We start from the raw sequence: 23,205 nt of genomic DNA on the forward strand, positions 1-23,205 counted from the left end.
ACACAAACGACAACACAGCGGAGCACAACAATTCCCTTGTGACGAGTGCGAAAAGTCATTTGGCTACAAGCATGGCCTAGAAGCGCATAAACTGCAGCATCTCATCGAATTTCGTTTATCGTTGACCTTTTTAATTTCGATCAAAAACACAACAAACAATTGACTTTGTATAAACGAATGATTGTATTCTGACAATCTCAAATCGCTCGCGAAGGATAAATTACTGTTTTCAATTTAGATAAAAAAGCGACAACAAATGAATCAAATCCAGTTGACAACATAGTCCCGACCGAAAGTGCTATTATAATTCGATATAATTTTGCAAATTTTCTTCAAACATTAAAAAATTTGCGGTAAAAAATATCTGCGCGATACATCAGGAATGACAGAAAAGAATGGGATGTGTGTCGTTGTGGCCTCAAGCCGTTTGCTTGCTTGCGATTTGTGTAGCTCGAAATTCGTGACACGAAATTTACTGAATCAACACAAACGAAGCCATATCACCGAGAAACGATTCGGCTGCGATAAGTGCAGTTCCAAATTCACTACGAAGTCGTTGCTGAATCAACACAAGCGAATTCACAATAAAAATTCGATCGCAAAAGCAACATCGAAAATTGTGGCGACAATCAAACGAAAACCTTCGAAAAGCCTATCGTCAACCGATTAAATCGACGTCCACGGGTCGTTGAAAAACCGTTTCTGTGCGATGAATGCGAAAGATGATTCAATGAATAAAAGCGAAATGAATTTGTGATTGATGCGCAAGAGTTTCATTGAACAGCCCTGTCCCAAATCTCTGAAAATATGAAGTGTGACTCGACGTTCTTTCCACAACTTGGTTTCGCCTCAGGAGTGAGTCATACGAGGGGCAAACCACTCGATTTGCAACTCATTTGCAACTCTTTTGAGTGGTTTGCCCATCGGAGTCATATCTCTTAACTTCTCAGTGGGAAACGTCTAAGTTTGTTGAACCTCTAAGCTAAATTGAACAAAAAACATTCATCAAATTCAGCGAACGGTTACTCAATTTATCACGGCGTGGTGTCGAGATTTTACCTAAAAATGTCACCTGAACTGAATTTCCGAAAAACCACAGACACTAATTTTGGATCATTAGAATCTGTCAAGGTCAAATTAATAAGCTGAATGCTGAGAGGGACAGACAAACATACTCAGACTTCACATACTGAGCATGCGCGCCGGAACGCCGTGCTAACAAGACAGTGATCGGACCCAACCAAAGGTGGATTGACATTAACTGAATACTTATCCGGGTCTGTAGTAAGAAAAAGATCACGGAGATGAGAACCTTGACCCTGATACTCTGTCAGGCATACGCGTATAGGCTTATCCTACGCGTAATGACTTATAGTAGAATAATTGTGAAATCATTGCTCAAAGCGACTTCCCGAGTGAAAATTAAGGTCTCAGTGAGACTGATGAGCATGATCAACGGTCTCATTTCAGTCTCATTACGTTTTCGTGTCTCATTTCATTCTCAATACTTCATTTTTTTGATGATTGTTGAACTTTGGCTGAACGAGACTGTCCGAGTGGTTTCTTTATCAGTATTTTACGAGACTTTTGAGACCGACCGAGTGGTCTTTTTTCTTGTGAGGCAGTATGAGACTGACCGAGTAGTCTCGTTTTTGAATATTTTACGAGAATGACCGAACGAGTAGTCTTTTCGGATTACTCTTCGTTGAACTTTGAGAGACTGACCGAGAGGTCTCGTTTCGAATATTTAACGAGGCTGTAAGAGACCGACTGAGTGGTGTTTCTTGGATTATTTTTCGTAGAACTTTATGTTGCAAGATTTGGTAGAAATGACCTTTTATCCGCAAAATATTGCGTTTTACTTGTGGTGGCACACCACACCATAGACGTATCTTTTTATAAATTGTGAACACGATTGGAACTATGTTTCTAAAACGTTTTATTTCGATAAAAATGTCATGTCAAAAGATCGAATCATTGAAGCAATATAAAAGAAGTAAATCCGTTCATCCTTGCATAACTCGACGACCAAAAGTCTCCCAATGTTCAACAATTACTTTAAAATTTGGTCGGTCATCTTTGTCCTGAGCCATACAATCATCCATAAGATCTTGTACGTGACCAGGAGCATCGATTCCTCCCCTATAACAAACCGGATTGGTTCCAAAGTACACAGCCCTGAGAACTTGACTATTCGCGATGTCCTCGAACGGTAATTCACCTCCCGTCCAAATCTCGAATAGAACAATTCCGTAGGCCCACACATCATTCTTTCGAGTGAACAATGGGTCAGAATTATAGGGGACACATTCTGGTGCCATCCAACGAACAGGAGCGGGCTGTGGAACGAGTCTGACATCAATGTAATGCTCAACAAATGTTTCCCTAATTTTACCCGGTTAAAATAGTCACCATCCCTATCGTACATATAATTTCCACTGTCCGGGGCAAAGTAATGGTTCTGATAACCAGCGTCCCATACCCCGATGTCAGCCAATTTAATTGTAGTCCGGTCTGCTGCCAGAAGACAGTTACGTGCGGCTAAATCTTGGTGCCGTCGGTAGGGACGTAGTTCATGGTGCAAGTATCTCATGCCTTTAGCAATCCCATATGCCCAAACAGCTCTCTGTTTCTGAAGAAACATAGGAAACACTGTACGCAAAACTGTTCACGCTTTAGTTTTTAAAATTAAATTTGCCCTCATGAATCTGTTGAATCTTTTCTTACCCGATTGTTGGCATAATGTTCCAAATCTTCCAGCAAACTACCTCCAGCCAAATATTCTAAAATTAAGCGTGGAGTACGACTCCTTACGATTCCAATCATTCCAACAATATTCGGATGGTTCATTCGAACTAACACTTTGGCTTCTCTCACAACAGTGTCGAGATCTTTCGAATACCAGGTCTTCACTGCGACAAACTTAACCACTCCATTTGCCACTAACCTTGCTAATGATATTAAAATTTAGTTATAATAGTTACGCTATTTATCCATTGTCATTCTAGACACTGACGATAAATAATTGACTCATGTTCGTCTATTTTCTTAAATATACCTTTGTGAACTTTTCCAAAACTTCCCTCACCAAGAATATTAAGAAGCTTAACTGAGTTTGGTGAAAACTCTGAAATCATTGCTGTCTATTTCGCTTGCCGATTATTCAAACAAAAACAAGCAATCTTCAGCTTCAATACAAACAACAAAAAATACTCTACGAACACCGGTTATGTCAATTTTATACGATTATCCGATACGCGTGCCACCAGTCGAGTAAAGTTGTCAAAAGATGTCCTTTTTAGTGGCAAATTTAAAACATGAAATAAAAATGTGAAAATATTCAATTTTATCGCATACGCGGTGTGATTCCCCGAAAAAATTATTCACCTAGGATATAAAACAAACAATATACTTCTGTAAATTGTCAGTGTCATTCGCATATCTTGTTCTCTCGTTTTCGCTTATGCGGCAAGCCTCGACCGCTTTGTCATACGTGCATAATATATTATGAGTTTCAGTCAGTCAGTTGAACAGCGAAATCGTAGAAACGATATGGAATCAAAATACAAATCCATCCAAATGCATTTAAATGTAGAGAAACACTAGATCTGATCGCAGGCTGATTAAAGTTGATAAATGACGGAAAAAGAGATTCGGTAGAATACCAGGACTTGACAAAAATTATCAACAAAGCGGTGAAATCAGATCTAAGAAAATAAGACGAAATCCGACGAATTCGCCTGAAGATCGACCAATAATAAGAAGCGTAGGATCGCCTGATGCAACTATTGATGAAGTAAGAATTTATGTGAATAACTTAGGTGATATGGTGTCACCCTGTCGTACACATCTGAATTTTGTCGTACTTTTATGGAGTTTTACACACGACGTAACGTTTTTATAGACGTACCGTATTGTTGTGGAGTATGTACTTTGAGCCTACTCTGCATTTGTCTAAAGAGTCCAACACCGACCATATTTCACTGAATCAAACGCTTTTTTAAAGTCCAATAATATCAAGATCACATCAATCTTGTATTCATTACACTTCTCATTCAGCGTTCTCATCACATGTGAGTGGTCGTTTGTGCTGAACCCAGATCAGGGCGGCATGTCTCCTCACTATTCTCACTTTTCAGACTATTTTTGAGAGGAGTGATAGTGAGTTACTTTTTTTCGCATTTCCTCACTTTTCTCACTATTTCTAACTATTTCAGACGAAAGCGAATAACTTAAGGAAAATTTTCATTACATTTAATACTGAAGTTACAAAATCAGTATCAATCAGTAACTTTAGGATTAAAAATTTCGCCTGCACCGCAAAATCTACTCAAAGTTCAATACATTGGTTCATACAATTCACTAGTGCAGTTTTAGTAGCGATATACACAAGAAGACTCGATTTTTTTGGATGAACAGGTTTTCGTTATTTCGATTTTTACTAAGAGGGATTCTTTTGAAAAACAGCCTACCGAAATCGGACGCATTTTCTATTGGAATTTTTTATATGTGCCTAGAAAGGACTTCGACCCTAGAAGCCAAAACCACTTTCAAAAAAATTCTTCGAAGTTTGTGTGGCTGGTCAAAGGTGAGCAAAAACCGAAAAATTGCAATTTTCTTACAAAAATTGCTCCAGTTACACGAGCCGTACAGGGTCGTGTGGGGTGTCATTAGAAAGGTAATTAGAAAGGATGAAATATGGACACTTAAACATTTCCACTTCTTTTTCATCGCATATGTATCCAAACCACATAAAACTCTATTTGGCTCAAAAGCTCATAACATTACCTTTCAAATGATACCCCACACGACCATGTACATTTTGTGTACCTCGAGAAATTTCAGTAAGAATAGTGTACGTCTTCGGTTAAAAACTTTATCTGCACATATTTCAGTGTGGATGAATTTTAAACCCAACAAGACCCTATTCGGCTCAATAGTACATGTGATTACCTTTCTAATGACACCCCACACGACCCTGTATGGCTCGTGTAACTGGAGCAATTTTTGTAAGAAAATTGCAACTTTTCGGTTTTTGCTCACCTTTGACCAGCCACACAAACTTCGAAGAATTTTTTTGAAAGTGGTTTTGCCCACTAGGGTCGAAGTCCTTTCTAGGCACATATAAAAAATTCCAATAGAAAATGCGTCCGATTTCGGTAGGCTGTTTTTCAAAAGAATCCCTTTAAGTGTATCCTTATCCTTAGACTTTATTGGCTTTTATCAAAATGCTAACATTATATGCACGGCATAGTAAAACCAGACAGGAGCGCTTGATTTAGTAAAATATTTTTTTTTAATCAGCATTTGAACGTGAATACAGTTAAATTTAGTTTAAATTTAGATCGCAGGTAAAACATTTCCTAGTAAAATAGAACAAAATTAAGAACTGACGTCAGTGTTCATTCGAATTCATTTTCATAATGTATGGACAGGTCCAGCTGACATCAGCAAAATAAGCTGTTCCTGCCTGGTTTCATAAAGCCAAATGTAATAAGTCTAATAAGTCTAATGTAATAAGATTAGAGGAAGGAATTTGTTCGTGTAGTGTTCGTTTGATGGCCCTGCCACAATGATACACAATCGTACACATTATATTTTCAATATTTCTCAATTGTTGACAGTTACTTTACACAAAATTTGTAGTTTTTTAGTGTAATTTCAGCTGCCTCCCTTCATTTCCGCCATATTGAATCAGCCATACAAAATTATTCATTCACGAGTAATTACTGACGTCTGTCGTCTGTCGCAAACGACAATATCCAATTTATTTATTTCGCAATATTTTTTTTTTGTTTACATTTTGACATGTGAAGGTTGGTCACACTTGCTCATATTTGTAAAAAGTTGGAAGTTGGATCATGACAAGTGGACCGTCAGCAGCTTTCAGTGGGTTTTGAACTTTTGTTTTTTACACGTTGTCACACTTACAGTTGTCAAATTCAAGATTTTCATACTAAGGTCACTCAGATTGCTTGGTGAAAAAGGACTCTACCTCGCACAAATTCAATTTCTTTCTATACTTTTTGCAACATAAAAAAAATCAAAACCCACTGAAACACCGTGTTTTTACCTACGTAGTAAACACAAACTTGTCGGGCCAATCTCACTCTACAGACTTATGTTAGTCCTAATTTTTAAAGTTGACCTGAACCACTGACCAAACTTCTACCTGATATACATATTTTAATTCATTCCTTAAAACATTAAAAATAACATTTACTTTACTAGGGAGGTAATGTGGCCTTCCCCTCAGGCTGAAACCCTCGAATACAGTAATCCCTGGTACAATAATCTACTAATTCATTGTATGATATAAAAATGAAAAAGATTGAAATCAGACAGTTTCTTTAGAGGTTTGAAGCCATTGACCAATAATAAATGAAACCGAGTGGTAAACGGTTTTTTATGCACTAAATGTGTAGATTTTGACTCGAGACCGTAGGGTGACTGATAGGTGTGAGTGATATTACTGTTTTTACACTACAGTCACTCGTTTTTAGTCACTTTTCAGTTACTTTTTTAATTCAAAATAATAGTGAATTTACCAACTATTTTCGGAAAAATCGCTCACTTATTCACTCTTTTCGCAAGAAAAATCACATGCCGCTATGCCAGATCTAAATGCAGCTTGTTCAACAGATTGGCTTCTTGGTGTTCCTCTTCGTAACGATTTTCATAAACAACTTGTACGGTGTTGATAAGAGACTGATGAGTCGATAGTTTTCCAACTTTGTTATGTCTCCTTTTTATGCATCAATGAGATCACTGCATTTTGCCATGCTTCTGGTACTCTTCCCATTGGAGACATTGATTAAACAAAGTCGTTATTGCACCCAATAATGAGTCGGCACCTAGATTAATAGCTTCCACTGGAGCACCGTCTTCACCAGGAGCTCGTTCAGAAACTCTTCGTTAAGTTTCACTGGTGAGAATTTTGACACTTCTTTCATATAAAATATGTCAAAATCTTCACTTTGGGTAACGAATTTTTAGTTCCTGAACGAGTTCCAGGAGACTTTTTGTTTTTTATTTCCGCTACTGCAGCCTGTACTTCGTCAATCAATGGGCCGGCGCAGCGCAATTTGTTATCAGCTCTCTGCTAACAAAACTTTAATGGCATTCTTCGGTTGACGATTGGCAGTGCGATCGCATTTATGTGAGGTACACCAAAATTTCGAACAACAGTCGTCCGTTTGTGCTGTTGTGAGTACGTTCGTTGAGTGAATTTCATTGCATCACATTTCGCCCTCTCGAGTTATTAGTTATTGTACAGAGTTTCCGATACAATATTCCGGCTACCACGACTATGACGTTGGAGTATAGGACTTAATTGGAAAGCAGAGGCTAAGTGGTGTTAAGTAAAACAACATGAGTAACTAACTTCAGCAGTTATTCACTCGCGTGCCTTTCCATTTGGTAGGCATCTATAATCCTGAAAATATGATTAATAAATGGATGGCAAACTTTAAAAAAAAACTCTTCATTCTGGAAAAAAAGTTGATTAATGAAAATAAAAAAAATTAAAAAAAGGAAGGTAGAAAGCTCAGGCGTTTCATGGAGAATGGACTCAGACGAAGCGACTTATAGAGTCGATGGAACTTTTATGATCGCGGGGAACACAGTTCTTCTTGTGTCGTACGAGACTTCTTGCCTTAGAGTAATTATACCTAGAGAGGAAATTCGCACTACGAAAAGCGGTCCCGACATCAATGTGTATAAGATACATTTACGTAATGTATTACGTAGAGCTTCTACCAATACACTCACATTTCAGATTTCTGTCAAAATATTTATTGACGTTGTTCATCTAAACAGTTTTATGCGTTGAATGTTATTTATTTTTAAATTTCACCAGTGAAACTAACACAAAATAAATAAAATTGTGATGGTCCACTCTTGTTCTATTAAAGGGTGTATTTCCTGAAGAACTGCGAAGCAGAAAACATAGTTTTTTTAGTAATTGATGTGCACATAATCTCATTCTTGCATGTTGTCTCCTCAGCTTTTTTGACATAGTTTTACTGCTGATCAAACCGATTGCAAGAAATGGAAAGAAATAATTATTCAATTAAACAATCAGCAGTGTTATCTGTACAAACACACCAGAGTATATGAAAATCACTTCATGGAAAGTGACATCAATAGAAATAATCACAGACCCACGTGTTGGATGTGGTTGCGTTTTGTCTCAATGTTTGTCTTTTCTCTAGCAATAGGTCGGATCTTCAGAATAAATAAATTAATTCAACTATATCCGTCAATTGTTTATAAAAACAACTTTATTCGAGGGACAGTCTATGCAAAAATGACTTTTGTTTAAAAAAATAATGAAAAAATTCCGACAGAATCTGTTTACTTGTCTTGTATACCAAATTTCCAAGTGAATTTGAGATATTGGGGGATCGTAATTTAAGTTAAACGCCATTTTTCTTAATCACAGAAAATGACAGTCCAGCTATCACTTATTTTTGTATCCAAATTTTCACAAGAAAAAAGTAAAAAAAAATGATTGGTAACTTAATTCAAATTTTATGCGCCGAAATTTGCCCTCTTAATTAAGAGGGCAAACACATACTACCAAACATTTCGTATTTGATGTTGGGACCACATATTTTACGTAATTTGGTTCGAAATTTCCTCTCTAGTTATAATTACTCTAAGCTTCTTGCAGCCAGCTGTTCACCACACTGTTGGCATTGTACTCGGTGATCGTGAGACTGCGTGCTCCACAAAACTGGACCGATGCTGGTTTCGAATAAAGAAACCACATGTGGGACTTATTTGAATTGTGATAATATATGTCGCATTATCAACGTTCATAGATGTCTCTTCAACGGCTGCTGCCGCAATATCAACGTCCATAGGTGTTGGAATTTGGACAGCAGCTTGTGCCGAAATATTATTGACGTGGGAGTGTAGCTTGTAATCTCATTCAAAAAATGTTCATTTTGAGATAACGGTGGCTCGTTTTGTTCAGTTGTGGGTGGAATGCAGGCGATAATAAAACCTCACTTGAACCGCCCATCTAACAATACATCGCATCGGTGTTATTATTGCTGCTTTCCGAGTTTGTTAGTATACCAACAACAAGATCTTCACCGTTATCCACCGTATCACTGACATTTCTACGGAATCTAGTCCAATCGAATCTACAGCGATCGAATATGTCGATAAAGTGTTGTTCGTGTCATGATGAAACGTTCGGATTTGAAAGTATTCTATCTGTGATGACGATAATTATGATTAGTAGCATAATTGCTAGATTCAAATCATTGAGAAAGTCACTCTGGGAGTCTTCGCGGTCGCCAGGGAAGACGTTTTGTGGAAGTGTTTCATACGGATTCGTTCCGGCATAAATACGGATTGCTTTTGTACTGCTACAATGTGATGTTCAGTTTTGTTGTTATGTTTTGTTCGGAATGTGACTTTAGTACTCCAGGATGAAATAGTTATTCTTTATTAAAAGCGAAAAAAAGGCTGCAAAGTGCAACCAGTAAAAAAACGATCTTTTCAAAAAACAAATATTTACAATAAATAAAAATCATCAATTCTATTACGTCCCAAGGTCCCTAAAATGCAACTAGAATTTCTTCGTTCAATCGCAATGGAAACCTTCTGTAGCAGGTAGTCCATAGAGCGCGGTTCCCCAGAAGCCTTTTGCATTAACGATCCCAATCTATACATATAAAACCCAACGTCGGTGCACTACGACGCCCCTCGGTGCACCTCGGAGCACCACGGAGCACCTTGGAGCACCAAAGGGCCTCCTAGGGGTCAGCCGGCTAGCCGTCCGAGGCCATTTTTAGAAATCGGCCTCCGACGGACCAGCGGGTGAGCCCCACGAGACCGTTTTTCAAACTCGGCCTTCAACGGATCAGCCGGTCAGACCTCCGAGGCCGATTTTCGAAATCGGCCTCCGACGGACCAGTTGGTGAACCCTACGAGACCGTTTTTCAAACTAGGCCTCCAACGGATCGGCCGGTCAGACCTCCGAGGCCGATTTTCAAAATCGACCTCCGACGGATCAGGTTTTGTAATTCTAGCACATTTTACTGAAAATAGTCTTGAATTTGCGCATCGTTCATGGGTCCTACTCATTTTTCAAATTTTTGTTTCATAACATTAACATCAAAGCATACCTACAAAATTGTATTTCAATACAAAGTAATCAGATCTTCTTCAGTCAATTATTTTTTTTGTTCTTATCAAAATATAAAAAATGTCGAATATAGACGAAGGAAATGTTCAAAATGATCGAGATATCAATCATAACTCTCAACAACATAGCAGAATTGAAATTACAATGGAAAACACTGTGGTTATCGAAAGGCAAAAAAGAGGACTTTTCAAGTTGTATTGTATCGAAAATTCGAAAATTTATCGAGTGAATTTGAATAGACGACCGACCCAAAGAATGAATTCACAGAGGGATCTATAAATTATATTCAGAGAGTGATTTGCGTACCTTATGTATTATGTCGTGAAAACTATTAAAAATTGTAATTGTAAATTGAAACTAAGCAGCTTTTGATACTTTAGTAGTTTCAGTTTCATTGTTTATTTGTATCCTTTTTTTGTTTTTAAATTTTATCAAATAATGAAGAGGAACGCTGATAGTCAATGGGAATATGAGGCCAAACAAAAAAGATTAAAATCTTATGAAAATGAAGTATTACGAAATCGATTATACTTGGCAAAAAGAAACAATTCTGCGAATTCCATACAAAATACAAATCGAGAAGTGAAAAATTGGTCTTTCTTTAATGGTCTGGCTTTTCATTACGATTCCACAATGTCTTTTCGTAATATTTCATTAGTAAATATTGGAGAAATGGATAATAAGTGTACCTTTTGTGGAGCTATGAGATTTAAAAGAGAACGTCCAGGCATTTGTTGTGCAAATGGGAAAGTTAAGTTAGAGCCATTCCGAAACCCACCGAATTATTTGAAAAACTTATTGGATGGCAATCATGCGTTTTCAAAACATTTCCTATCAAATATAAGGACTTATAATAACGCATTCAGCTTCACATCATTTGGAACTTCGGTAAAATTTAAATTCTTTTTCCTGTGAAAATTATGTGGAACTATTCATAATATAGGTTAAAAGACCAACAGTTTCTGGTTTTCAACCGGTCTTTAAAATTCAAGGAAAAGTTTATCACTTAATTGGCTCTCTCCTACCACCCGAAACTGCAGATCAGGCAAAATTTGCACAGATATATTTTATCGGAAGCAATGAAGATAAATTACAGTTGAGAATGTCCTTTGATGATACTTTAAAATCTGAAATAATCACGGAACTGGAAAAAATTATGCAAAAATATAATAGTTACGCAAAGAGTCTCAAATACGCTATGAAAAAACTAAATTCGGATTCAATGAAAGTATGTTTACCTTGCAAATTGTTATTAAAAAAAAAAAATGTAAATTTTGCTTCATATAGATCGTTATCAATGCTAATATTGGTTCTGATCTTTATCATCCGAAAACATTAACAAATCCGATACGAAATGAAGTTGCCGCTATTGTGTATAATTTTGAGGGGTACACTAGAGACATAGTAATTTCGAAAAAGAACGATGAATTATGCCGAATCACAGAAACACACAGATCATATGATGCGCTTCAATATCCATTAATGCACCCATTCGGGGAAAATGGATATTCCATTGATATACATCAAGTCAACGAGAGGGGAAATAAAACTCTGAAGACTGTAAGCTGCAAACAGTTCTATTGTTACAGACTTATGATACGGGATGAGGAGAACTATTTATTGAAATTTGGAAATCTACTAAATCAATATTTAGTCGATATGTATGCCAAAATTGAAAGTGAAAGGCTATTATATGTGAGAAATAATAATATTTCTTTTCATTCACAAAATATTTATCAAAATTCATTTAGATCAAACAAAATCAAACGAAATTGAGGGTGGAAAACTATATCCATTTGAAAGATGCAATACATTCAGAAATTCCAACCAATAGTATCGGGAAATTAGTAGTTCTTCCATCATCATTTACCGGATCTCCTCGATATATGCAACAATATACACAGGACGCTATGACGTATGTTCGTCATGGTGGAAAACCAACGTTATTTATTACTTATACGTGTAATCCCAAAAATGAAGATTTGCTCAGAAATTTGAAAGACAAACCAGCACATTTACAACAAGACATAATTGCCAGGGTATTTCATCAACAATTGTTGATTTTTCATGATGTCATCATTAAAGGTACTATTTTCCTTACAGAGAATTGTTAAGTATTGATATGATTAAATTTAGGAAAACTATTCGGTGAAGTCAAATATTTTATCTATTCGGTTGAGTGGCAAAAGAGGGGTCTTCCACATCTTCACATATTATTGTGGCTTTATGACTCAATCAATCCCAATGAAATAGATAAACTAATATTCGCCGAAATTCCTGATAAAGTAAAAAATCCCGAATTACACGATTTAGTCCAAAGTCATATGATTCATGGTCCTTGTGGAACACATAATGAAACTTGTCCATGCATGATAAATAAAAAATGTTCCAAAAGATTTCCTAAAGAACTGATCATAAATACACAAATTGGAAACGATGGTTATCCGAGTTATAGAAGAAGAAGTAAACAATGTGGTGGCAATACAACTGTTATTAATATGAAGCATGGTTCTACGTGGAAGCCGTTTGAAGTGGACAATAGGTTGATAATGTTGAAGTTATATGTATCTTTATTCCACTAATGACATCTTTTCTTAAATTTGGTTCAAGATGGGTCGTTCCTTACAATCCAATACTTTTAAAAATTTTTAAATCGCATATTAACGTCGAATGGTGCAAATCTGTCGCTTCAATTAAGTATATTTTGAAATACATAAACAAAGGTGCCGACCATGCAAATTTTAAGGTAGTCAAAGACAATTCTCAAATTATTGATGAAATTTCGAATTACCAAATCGGAAGATATATAAATTCGAATGAAGCTGCCTGGAAAATTTTTGGGTTTGAAACGCATTGTCGATATCCAGCAATTCAGCATTTAGACGTGCACTTGGAAAATAATGAACGAGTTTATTTTAATGAACAAAACGCATCCAGCATTGTGAACAATCCTCGAACAACTACACTAAGTGCATTCTTTAAACTTTGCTCTGAAGACAATTTTGCAAAACAAATTTTATACAGTGATGTTTCCAAGTACTATACTTTCGATAGACAAACAAAATCATTTAAAAAAAGGAAGCAAGGAACGGTTATTGATAAAGACAATGACATTAGAGCAACAAATAATTTATCACGTATTTATACAGTGAATCCTAAAGATCGTGAATGTTATTTTCTAAGACTATTGCTAATCAATGTTATCGGTCCAACGTCATTTGAACACCTTAGAACTGTTCACGGTGTTGTATGTAAATCTTATCAAGAAGCGTGTTTAAAATTACAATTAATCGGTAATGATCAAGAATGGAAATATGCGATGCAAGAATCACAATTATGCGATTCACCTCATAAAATGCGACAATTATTTTCAATCATTTTATCATCTTGTGAAATATCGGATCCAAAAGAATTGTGGAATGAATTTTGGGAATCTATGGCAGAAGATTTTACTTACAAGAGAAACGGCACAAATTCTTTTCGAAATGATAATGAAAAAGATATAATTTATTCACTCACATATAACGCAGTGAACAAAATAATATTTAACAATTGTGGTAGAAATTTAACAAACTTTTTAATTAATCCACTAATAATCCATTTTAATTTTGAAACACTATCAATATTAAATGAAGAACAGTCTTATAATATTGTTAACGAAAAACATTATGTCGAAGCGAATGAAAAGTGCTTAAACTCAGAACAAAACTATATTTACTCAAGAGTAAATGAAAAATTCTCCAAACATGAAAATGGAATCATATTTATTGATGCACCAGGAGGTACTGGGAAAACGTATTTATTAAATCTTATATTGTCGAAGGCAAGAAGTGAAGGGAAAATCGCTATTGCTGTTGCATCCTCAGGTTATATAACTTAATATTTAATGTAAAAGTATTCCTAAAACTTGCTTTATCATAGGCATAGCTGCCACTCTGCTAAGAAATGGTAAAACGGCTCACAGAACATTTAATTTGCCTTTGAATTTAAATGAATTAGAGAATGCAACATGCAATATTACTCCAAATTCTGACATTGGAAAATTATTAAAAGAAACTTCTCTAATCATATGGGACGAAGCTCCAATGATGAACAAAAATGGTTTTGAAGCTTTGGACAGAACACTAAAAGATATTCGAAACAATCAATTTCCAATGGGGGGAATATTGACGATTTTAGCTGGTGATTTCAGACAAATTTTACCAATTGTGAAAGGAGGGACTAAATACGACGAGATGAAGGTACTATTACCAAAGTTTTTGTTATATAGTTTGCTTGATTTACAAACTTCATAACGCACAAATAGCTTCTATCGTAACTCAACGAGAGTAATTTTTTAGTATTAATTTCACATTTTACTACGTTTGAATAGTGTAGATTTGTTTGAAAGGTGTTTTGGTCCAATATTACCTTTTGAAAATTTAGGTTCAAACATAACAAAAATTTAATGTTGATAAAAGATAAGAATGCAAAATCATTGTGGAGTACTTAAGAACCACAAATTACTGAACCGCTTTAGCATTATATTAATTAATAGTTATAGCAAAGTTGTTCAAAATAGTTGAATTGAGTCAGTTCAGCACTGACTATGCGTAGAGTACATTTAAATTTTGTAAAATTGTAAAGACCTTATTATTCCTAAATTAATATTTAAAAAAATCTCAAATTTAGGCTTGCCTTAAAAGTTCATTTTTGTGGAGAAATATTGAATTGATGAAATTAACCAAAAATATGAGAATTAGACTATACACAGACAACACTAACAATACTTACGAAAAGGAACTGTTGAAAATTGGTAATGGTACATGCATTCAAAACGAAAATGAAGAGATTGAATTGAGTGAAACTCTATGTACCCGTTCGGAAAACTTGGAAAGTTTAATTGACACAATTTTCCCAAACATAGAAACTAACTACAGAGATCAAATTTGGATATCGGAACGTTCAATTTTAACATTGAGATATGAATCTGTTGACGAAATCAATGCAATCATATTACAAAAAATCCCTGGTGAAATTAAAACTTATCGATCCATTGACACACCCTGTGAAGAATATGAAAGTACTACGTACCCAACTGAATTCCTGAATTCTCTAAAACATTCAGGAATTCCAGATCACATATTACACTTAAAAGTCTTTGTCTCAGGACCCATGCTACCTAGTGATTCAAAAGCAATAGGTGTGAATAAATAATTATCTTTTAAACAAATGTAATGATTGTGCTTAGATCTTTCGGCATTATCAGCAATCGAACCAGCTTTTTGGATGACTGATTAACATAAGAAGGGGCTAGGGTATCTCTAATGGTTACATCCCACAAAATAGGTCTACCGTGACTCCATGGAATTAGAGTCATACCATCCGGTCTTTTCCCGTCATCTCTAGAAATTCCCGGAGGCTGTACTAAATTCGGAAACCCTGCAGAAGAAAATGCATGAGAAAAGATTTTGTTAACTTCATCATGTCCAGGAATCCATCCTCCGCTTTTATTGCAAGACCATGTAAGCCATCCTTCTTAACGTTTTTACCACAAATACATTTATGTTCTTCGCATAATTGACAACCTAGTCGAAGACCAACAGCAATTCGTGCAGAATTGTTATCTAATAATAAGCCTAACTGACTCGATGAAACTACTTGTAGCCACTTTGAAGATTCTTTAGTAGATGACGCAAGCAGTCGAGCATGAGCAGTTGGCTCACTAGAATCAAAAATCTCCGAAAATTTACTTTTGATCCTCGGTAGGTCCCAATTCCTTTGCACTTTCTTGTGGACATCATTATCTGGAATAAAATCTTGAGGAATATCCTCCATCAAACGTAAAATGTTGTCATCAATTATTCGTAAATTAAATTTTTCAAGTAATTTGTCTGACAGATCGGATGATGAATATACAGAAGACAAATATGCTGGCATTGCCAAATCCTCTACTTTCCTAATACCCATACCTCCAAAGGATAAAGGCAGCGAAGCCTGATCCCACGAAAACCCATCCACCTTCGTATTAGTAATAACTTCGAGTGTAGAACGGAAGATCTCGTCTACAGCTTTCAGTTTATCTAACAATAAGAAAGATCTACAAGAGCGCAAGAGATAATTAAACCTACAGCTAATCAAGGACTTCCTAAAAATACACAAAGCAGGATGAACATCCATCAACCTCAAAAGATCGCACATCAAACTAATTGACTCAATCTTAGACGAAAACATCCTCTCTAACTTGCTCTCTAAACCTAATTCGAAAATTGGTGAGCCTAAAATTTCAAGTGAAGACTCATCAACTTTCTTAATCCCTGGCAACAACGCTGAAATGTCAGCGTACATACGAGCCTCATCCTCAGCAAAGCGTTAACAAAAAACACCTCGCATTCAAAGACAAACCCGAGATGTCACAAAAAGACATAACCTTCTCAATATCTCCTAAAACAGCTGACAGTACATCACCAACAGTACCATCATCTAAATACCAACCATTCAATCTAGAAGAAAGAGAATGAGTCATTCTCATAATACCAATACAGAACCCCGGAGGACCCATAGGATCACCTTGCTGGTATTCTCTTTGAGAAAAAAGAGGCTCGTCAGTAAAGTAAAGATTCGAAGGAAGCCTATACGCCTGCTGTAACAAAGGCAGCAATTCAGGACAAATATCCTTCACTTCACTTAACACAAACTTCCTAAACAACATATCAAACGCATTCTTGAAATCAAACTTAACAAGCGCCATCGGTCCTTCATGAGTAGCAATACAGAACCGACGTACAGCATGAACTAATGCTTCAGCGCCACCCTCAACACCAAAACCTAATTGGAACGGCTTCAACTGTTCAACTAATTTTTGCCTAATATCACTACACGCAATTTTCCCCGCTAAGCGTCTCCAAACCATCCCAACTGCAATCGGTCTGACATCATCCTCGCCCTTCAAAAGAGCAGTCAATGAAGCACCAAAAAGTATTTTAGTAACTTCACTTCGCACCTTTACACCCTTAATAACGTCCATCAAAGAAGCAATCGTTTTCAACAAACGATTAGCTGAATCACCGCATGTAAAAGATGTTAAATCTTTAAGGTGTCTAGGACGCAATCCACCAATTCCCCCAGAAGAACTCAAAGGAAAGCTTCTAATAGCTCTAACAACATCCCCAACCATAGTCAATGGCAAGGATCCTTCAAGTTTTATTTCCTCAAAATAGTTATTTGCATGACAAGGGGCGAAGTAAAAAAAATCAGAAGCGGAAGTTGATGACCGTGCCGAAGGCAAGGTGCTCAATCGCACAAATTGATTTTTTTTACTTTAGCCCCGTGTTATGCATTAGACTTTTCATCACACATACTGCGGAAGATTTGTACTTTAGCCCCGAAATACACAAAAGACTTTTAAATTTTCAATTTTGCCAACAATTTAGTAACTGAAATTACACAAATTAGCTAGAAAATGCGGGAGTCCAGGGGCGGAGCCCCCTGGTATAAAAAACATGAAAGCATCAACCATCACAACAATAACACCTAAAAAAGTCAACAAAACGCCTTAAATCATTCAGCAACAAAATTATCAACTTCCAATGTTTCTTTTAATCAGAGCACTGGCACACGGTTTAATTCAACTTTGATCGAAGTACACTAATTGACTATAGTTGACTTGTACGTTATGTATTTTGACTTTCGCCTTATGTATACATACATTCGTCCCACTGGTTGCATTTTCTTACTTTCGCCCCGCATTTGAGGGGCGAAAGTACAAACTTTCGCAGTATGTGTCATGAAAAATATTTTTTCATGAATTGGGGTCAAAATCGAGGTCAATTTTTGAAATTTTCTCTCAATTTTTCTCTCTGCATGAAAACTTTTTTGAGTACTTGGTTTGGACGATGTTTTTAAGCTATTTTCATACTCGCGAAAATAGCTTAAATACATCGTCCAAGCCAAGTACACAAATAACTATTCAACAACATTCTATGCGGCCTTCGATTACCTTCCAAATGAAACAATAATTCGGAAGAACAGATGAAATTTACTCGAGCTATATGCAGAATACACTTAGGGCCGAGTAGCCTTTCACTTGTAGGGCCCTAACTCAAGCTCACCCGATTTTAATTAATATTTTTAAAATTTGGTTGACAGAGCGTGAGCTAGGTTCCTTGGAGTGAGCTCATATCCGGCTACTCGGCCGTACAGTGAACGTGGTGTTTTTTGCCAATATCTTCAGTAAACTTTGACCGAATTTCATGATTTTTTTTGTTTGAATAGTATTGACGAATGCAAAGCGTTACTAATATTTCCAGGTTTCCTAACAAAATGGCTGCCGACGGCCATATTGGACTATATTAAAAACAATATAAATCGGTAAAAATGAAGTGAAATTTATCCGTTTTCGTCAATTTTTGTAAAATCTGATATGTACTTGCACACTAAATAGCGTGGTGTGGAAAAATTTCTAGAATTAGGTCTTTGGACTGAGGCCGTTAATCGGCCCTAAGTGGTTCATGCACATAAGTCGAATAAATCTCATCTGATTTTGCTAGTTTTTGTTTCATTTGAGAGATAATTGAATGCCTAATAGAATGGTGGCAAGAAATTTTGGGTTTCTAAAATAATTGTCGTAAATTATTCGGGTTTTATTTACTCAAGATAAATTTTATTGCGGACTCGTCATCTATGAACATAGGCAAACACTTTGTCCTTACCGTCTGCTTCCATTTTCATCAATTACACACGGCATCGTAATCCTACAAGCCCCTTTGTACTCCGTACGTGGCTAAAAATTCCCACTCGTGTGAATAACAATGTCCAAACAACGACAAAGTAAAACTCGAATGTGAGAATGAGGTGCTAACATGGAGTCTCCCTCTTAAAATTAATTTGAACACTCCCTCCACTCACCCCAACCGAATGGAACGACCTCATCATAAATCCTACTAATATTTTGTGACTCTGTTTCCTATGTAATTAGGCGCCAGTGATGAGAATCAAAACAGTACAGTGAATTGAAGAAATTTTATTGATTGATTTATCGAAGTGACTATTCTCACTCGAGTGCGAATTGAATTGAATACGAAATCTATTCACCTAGGTGTTACACTTTGATGTTATATAAATATTCAGAAGCATCGGATAAGTTAACTAATGGAGAGTTGTCCTAACACTAATTTACACGGTCAACTCAACATTCATTTTTGGGTATGTCAACTCAACTGATGGAGAGAGAATGGCATATCGGTTTACAACATTTAACATAAGAAGAAGAAGAAGAAGAACATAAGGAACTTATGCTCCCGTTTTCAACATGAAAATAAGGAATTTATGCTACCATTTACAAAATGGAACAAAACGAGATTATGCTTCCTTTTACAACATGGAACATAAGGAGCTAATGGTTCTAGGACTTAATAACCCCAGAATCAAAAAAGTGGTTTTATTTAGTTTTTAGGCCATTTTAAGCAAACCTACCTAATATCAGATTAAAAATCGAAAAAAAAATTGCCACAAAAAATTTTCCATGTAAAAGAATCAACATTTTCTATGAAAATTGAGCATGGTTGCTCCATGTGCAAAATTCGAAATATGTTTTGTATGGAAAAAAGTCTGGAATTTCAATACTAAACAATAATACCAAGAAAAAAAAACTTTTAGAACAAATTTTAAAAATCATTTAACTTTAACCTTAAATTTCAATTTTTCCTAAAATCGGAAAAACTGCCGGAAAAACGGAAAATTCAGGATTTTTTTTTCTACAGCTTTCATTTGAGCCATATGGGGCTTTAATAGTTGCTTCACAGAAATTCATCAAAATTACCTCTACATCGAAAATTTTGAAGGAGGGTCAGAGCAGCAAGTGGGGTGGAAATTTTGGGCACCATATCCAAAAATGCTCAGAATTTCAATCTTTATCGATGGTAAAATTTTCGCTCTTTTATTATCAAATGCATGATAAAATCAAAGTATATAAACACTGAAGGTAATGCAGACCCTCAACAGATCAGAGAAATTATGGATCCAAACTTTCAGGTGAATTCATTTTCGTATGTTGTCTAACTTAGACTTGTGCAACATGACGGCCCTAAATACTTCCAATTCACCACTAAATACAACTTGACGCAAACGAATTTTATATGTGTCGCTAAATCGTTCCAGATTCACCACTAGATGCAACTTGACGCAAATGAATTCAATACGTGTGTAACATGATGTGTAACTGCGAATTTGCATTACCTTCAGTGTTTATATACTTTGGATAAAATGACCATTTGTATGAAGATGGACCTCCACTAGACCTTTCTCTCACTTCGTTAGTTTTTTATATAAAATTTACTTGACTAAAAGAATCTAAATTCTTGTTACTTACTGGAGAAAAAAGTTGTTCGTGTATCATGTGCCATATGAAATAATAACAAAAAAAGACTGACAGGCGAGGCGAAGGCGAGACATTATTTGTTCCAAAGGTTTTCCCTGGTTTTCCTATTCAACGGGAAAAATTTCCCCGTAAATGCAATGTCTGTCAACGCTTGCATTCCGAAGGGTGCCGCATTGATCAAAAATTCTTATTTTCTTCTTTTTTTTTGATTTTTCTATACTGTAATTACTGTGCTGCGTAGAAGGTACCTCAAAATTAAAAAAAAAACATTTTTGGTAGTGGACTTGCGTCACGCCCGCTTACTAACATGCTGGCATGATTATAATAAATACTCTTCTCCTTTTAACATTTGTTCACAAATACAATTCAATTTCAATTTCATTTACTTTTAAACATAGTTTCTTAAACTAAGTACACCGCGTAGCTCCAGTATGTGTTACAATTCTAAGGAGCTACAACCGTTAAACGTAAAAACAGTTAAATTGATAAAAACAGTATAAGTGATCAACAAGGACAGCTAGCAAGGCAAAATGTATCAGGAGGTGATGGTAGCAAGCTTAAATCTTCATATTAAATTCAATAAATAGACAGAAATGAGACTTTTGCTCTTCGATCACGAACGAAACACAGCTAATTTAATTTAAATCAAGTCGTGTTAGTAAATACGCTTTTAAAGATGGGTACACAGTCCGTGAAAAATGCATGCAAAATCGACCGTTGCAAAATATGACATAAAATGTATGAGTTATCTGTCAAATATTTTGCAAGCTCGGTGTAAACCTGATGTTTACACTGTGCTTGCAAAATATTTGACAGATAACTCATACATTTTATGTCATATTTTGCATGGGTCCATTTTTCATGCATTTTTCACGATCTGTGTACTAGCCTTAATGAACGACAAAAATGATTAAGGGTGAGAGAACTTCTGATCGTTGGAGAAGGCCATTAAACAATGTCGGGCCAGAATAAGGCAGGCAACGTTTGCCATAGCTCGACGAAACCTTAAGCTTCTTCAGCAAATACAACTGAAATGAGAAAAAAATGCGTGTGTGAATAGTATCACAATTGACAATTCGCACTCGTGTGCGAATATCAACAGCCTTGATTTAACTTGATATGAATAATAGTCATTGACAATATTTTGAGCAACAATTATAATGAAAATATTATCTAGCTATTAGTCATTGAAAGTAAAGACAAAAGGGCACAAGCATGAAGATCAAATTTCTTCAAATAAATTTAAAAAAATTAAAAGTCGAAAATTAATTGGTGTGTGTCTAATCCAAACATTCAATTAGTCTACCCACTCACTAATTGGAATGACGGCGATTGCCACAATTATCAACTTGTTGCCAATTATTTGCGGAAATTATCAAGAACTACAGCTAATTGACAAATTGAATAATTTCTTCAGCTTCGATCATAATCTTTTTCTGTGGGATTCATCAGCAGATATCAGCTGCCTTATAAGAGTGAACACACCGGTAGAATTTACGCCTCACACCTTTTATGCTTTTAAGAGCAACAGAGCCGATAACATTACTGGATTGGAAACGCTGGACAAAATAAGGACCAAAAATACATTGATGATTGTGGTTCCTGAAAGTTCCAAATTCGATGGAAGCAATAAGTTACTAGCACAAGTAAAGAAAATTCAACGACAGCAGATCAATATGAAAATCGCAATGTTTTTCACTCACATCGCAGCGAGAGACGATCTACAATTGTTATTCGAGTGGTGTTGGAAGCATCGAATTATAAACATTTTTGCCGGGTCTCACTCATCTGACGCATTGTCCAGCGACGAGAGCTCCTTAAATACTTTCACTTACAATCCCTTCGGATCATTTGATTTAATAAATGTAACCGGCAGTGAATCATTCGACACATTTTTTCTCAGTCAGAGATCCAACTTTCAGCAACATCCACTTGTGTTGGGTATGGGAAAATCGTTCGATTGGGTGTCTGACGAATATTTGTGGCTAAGTGTATTTCGCGTTATGAATGCTTCATTCACAAAGGTTCAGAACAGTAATACAACAAGTTTGGAGAATGACATTGATATCTCGCCCCTGTTACACAATCACAATGAAGGCATACACTTCAATATGTATCCCGTCTATATCAGCCCAACAGTACTCGTTGTACCTGAGGCCTTAGAATATTCAGAGTTTGCGGCTTATCTACAAACCATTACGACACATAGCCGTTTCGGTTACTGTATCGTGATCATCGTCATTTTGATGTTTCTCTTGAGCCTTTTTCGATACATCAAGCAGTCGAAAATATTATTTTTCGAGAGTATAGCAGATGTTCTCAATCTCATAATGAATGATAACGCAGCTATCAAATACCAGCAACTGTCTCGTGTCGAGCTCTGTCTCATACTTCCCTTAACCTTTGCTGGCCTAATTTTTGTGAACGGTCTTTTGTCAAATTTTCAAAGCTACCTCATGCGCCCCATCAAACAGCCTCAAATTGATACCATTCCCGATATTTTCAAGTCACCGTTTCCGATTATCACCTGGAGCCAAAATCAGAGACAAGAATTGCTTCATACGTTAGAAAATCTATCGCAACATGACGGCTGGAACAATAAAATCCATGCAGTTGAAGACTTCGGATTGCTATGGCACCAGATCGCAAATTACAATAAATCAATTTCGTTTCTAATGGAATTGAC

At 36.0% G+C, this 23,205-nt stretch overlaps 1 protein-coding gene across 1 annotated transcript; it reads right to left on the reverse strand.

Annotated features, from left to right (window-relative positions):
- Positions 1 to 1,928: 1,928 nt before the first annotated feature.
- Positions 1,929 to 3,210, reverse strand: LOC119079760 (ephrin type-A receptor 4a-like). The gene is made up of 4 exons (XM_037187840.1): positions 3,059 to 3,210; positions 2,728 to 2,951; positions 2,396 to 2,632; positions 1,929 to 2,339 (listed from the first exon to the last, which is right to left on the reverse strand). The coding sequence occupies exons 1-4, from the start codon at positions 3,135 to 3,137 to the stop codon at positions 2,007 to 2,009; spliced, it is 873 nt and encodes a 290-aa protein (XP_037043735.1). The 5' UTR covers positions 3,138 to 3,210; the 3' UTR covers positions 1,929 to 2,006.
- Positions 3,211 to 23,205: the final 19,995 nt, after the last annotated feature.

Source organism: Bradysia coprophila, unplaced genomic scaffold (genome assembly GCF_014529535.1).
Source record: "Bradysia coprophila strain Holo2 unplaced genomic scaffold, BU_Bcop_v1 contig_333, whole genome shotgun sequence".
In the NCBI taxonomy this organism is placed as follows: Eukaryota; Metazoa; Arthropoda; class Insecta; order Diptera; family Sciaridae; genus Bradysia; species Bradysia coprophila.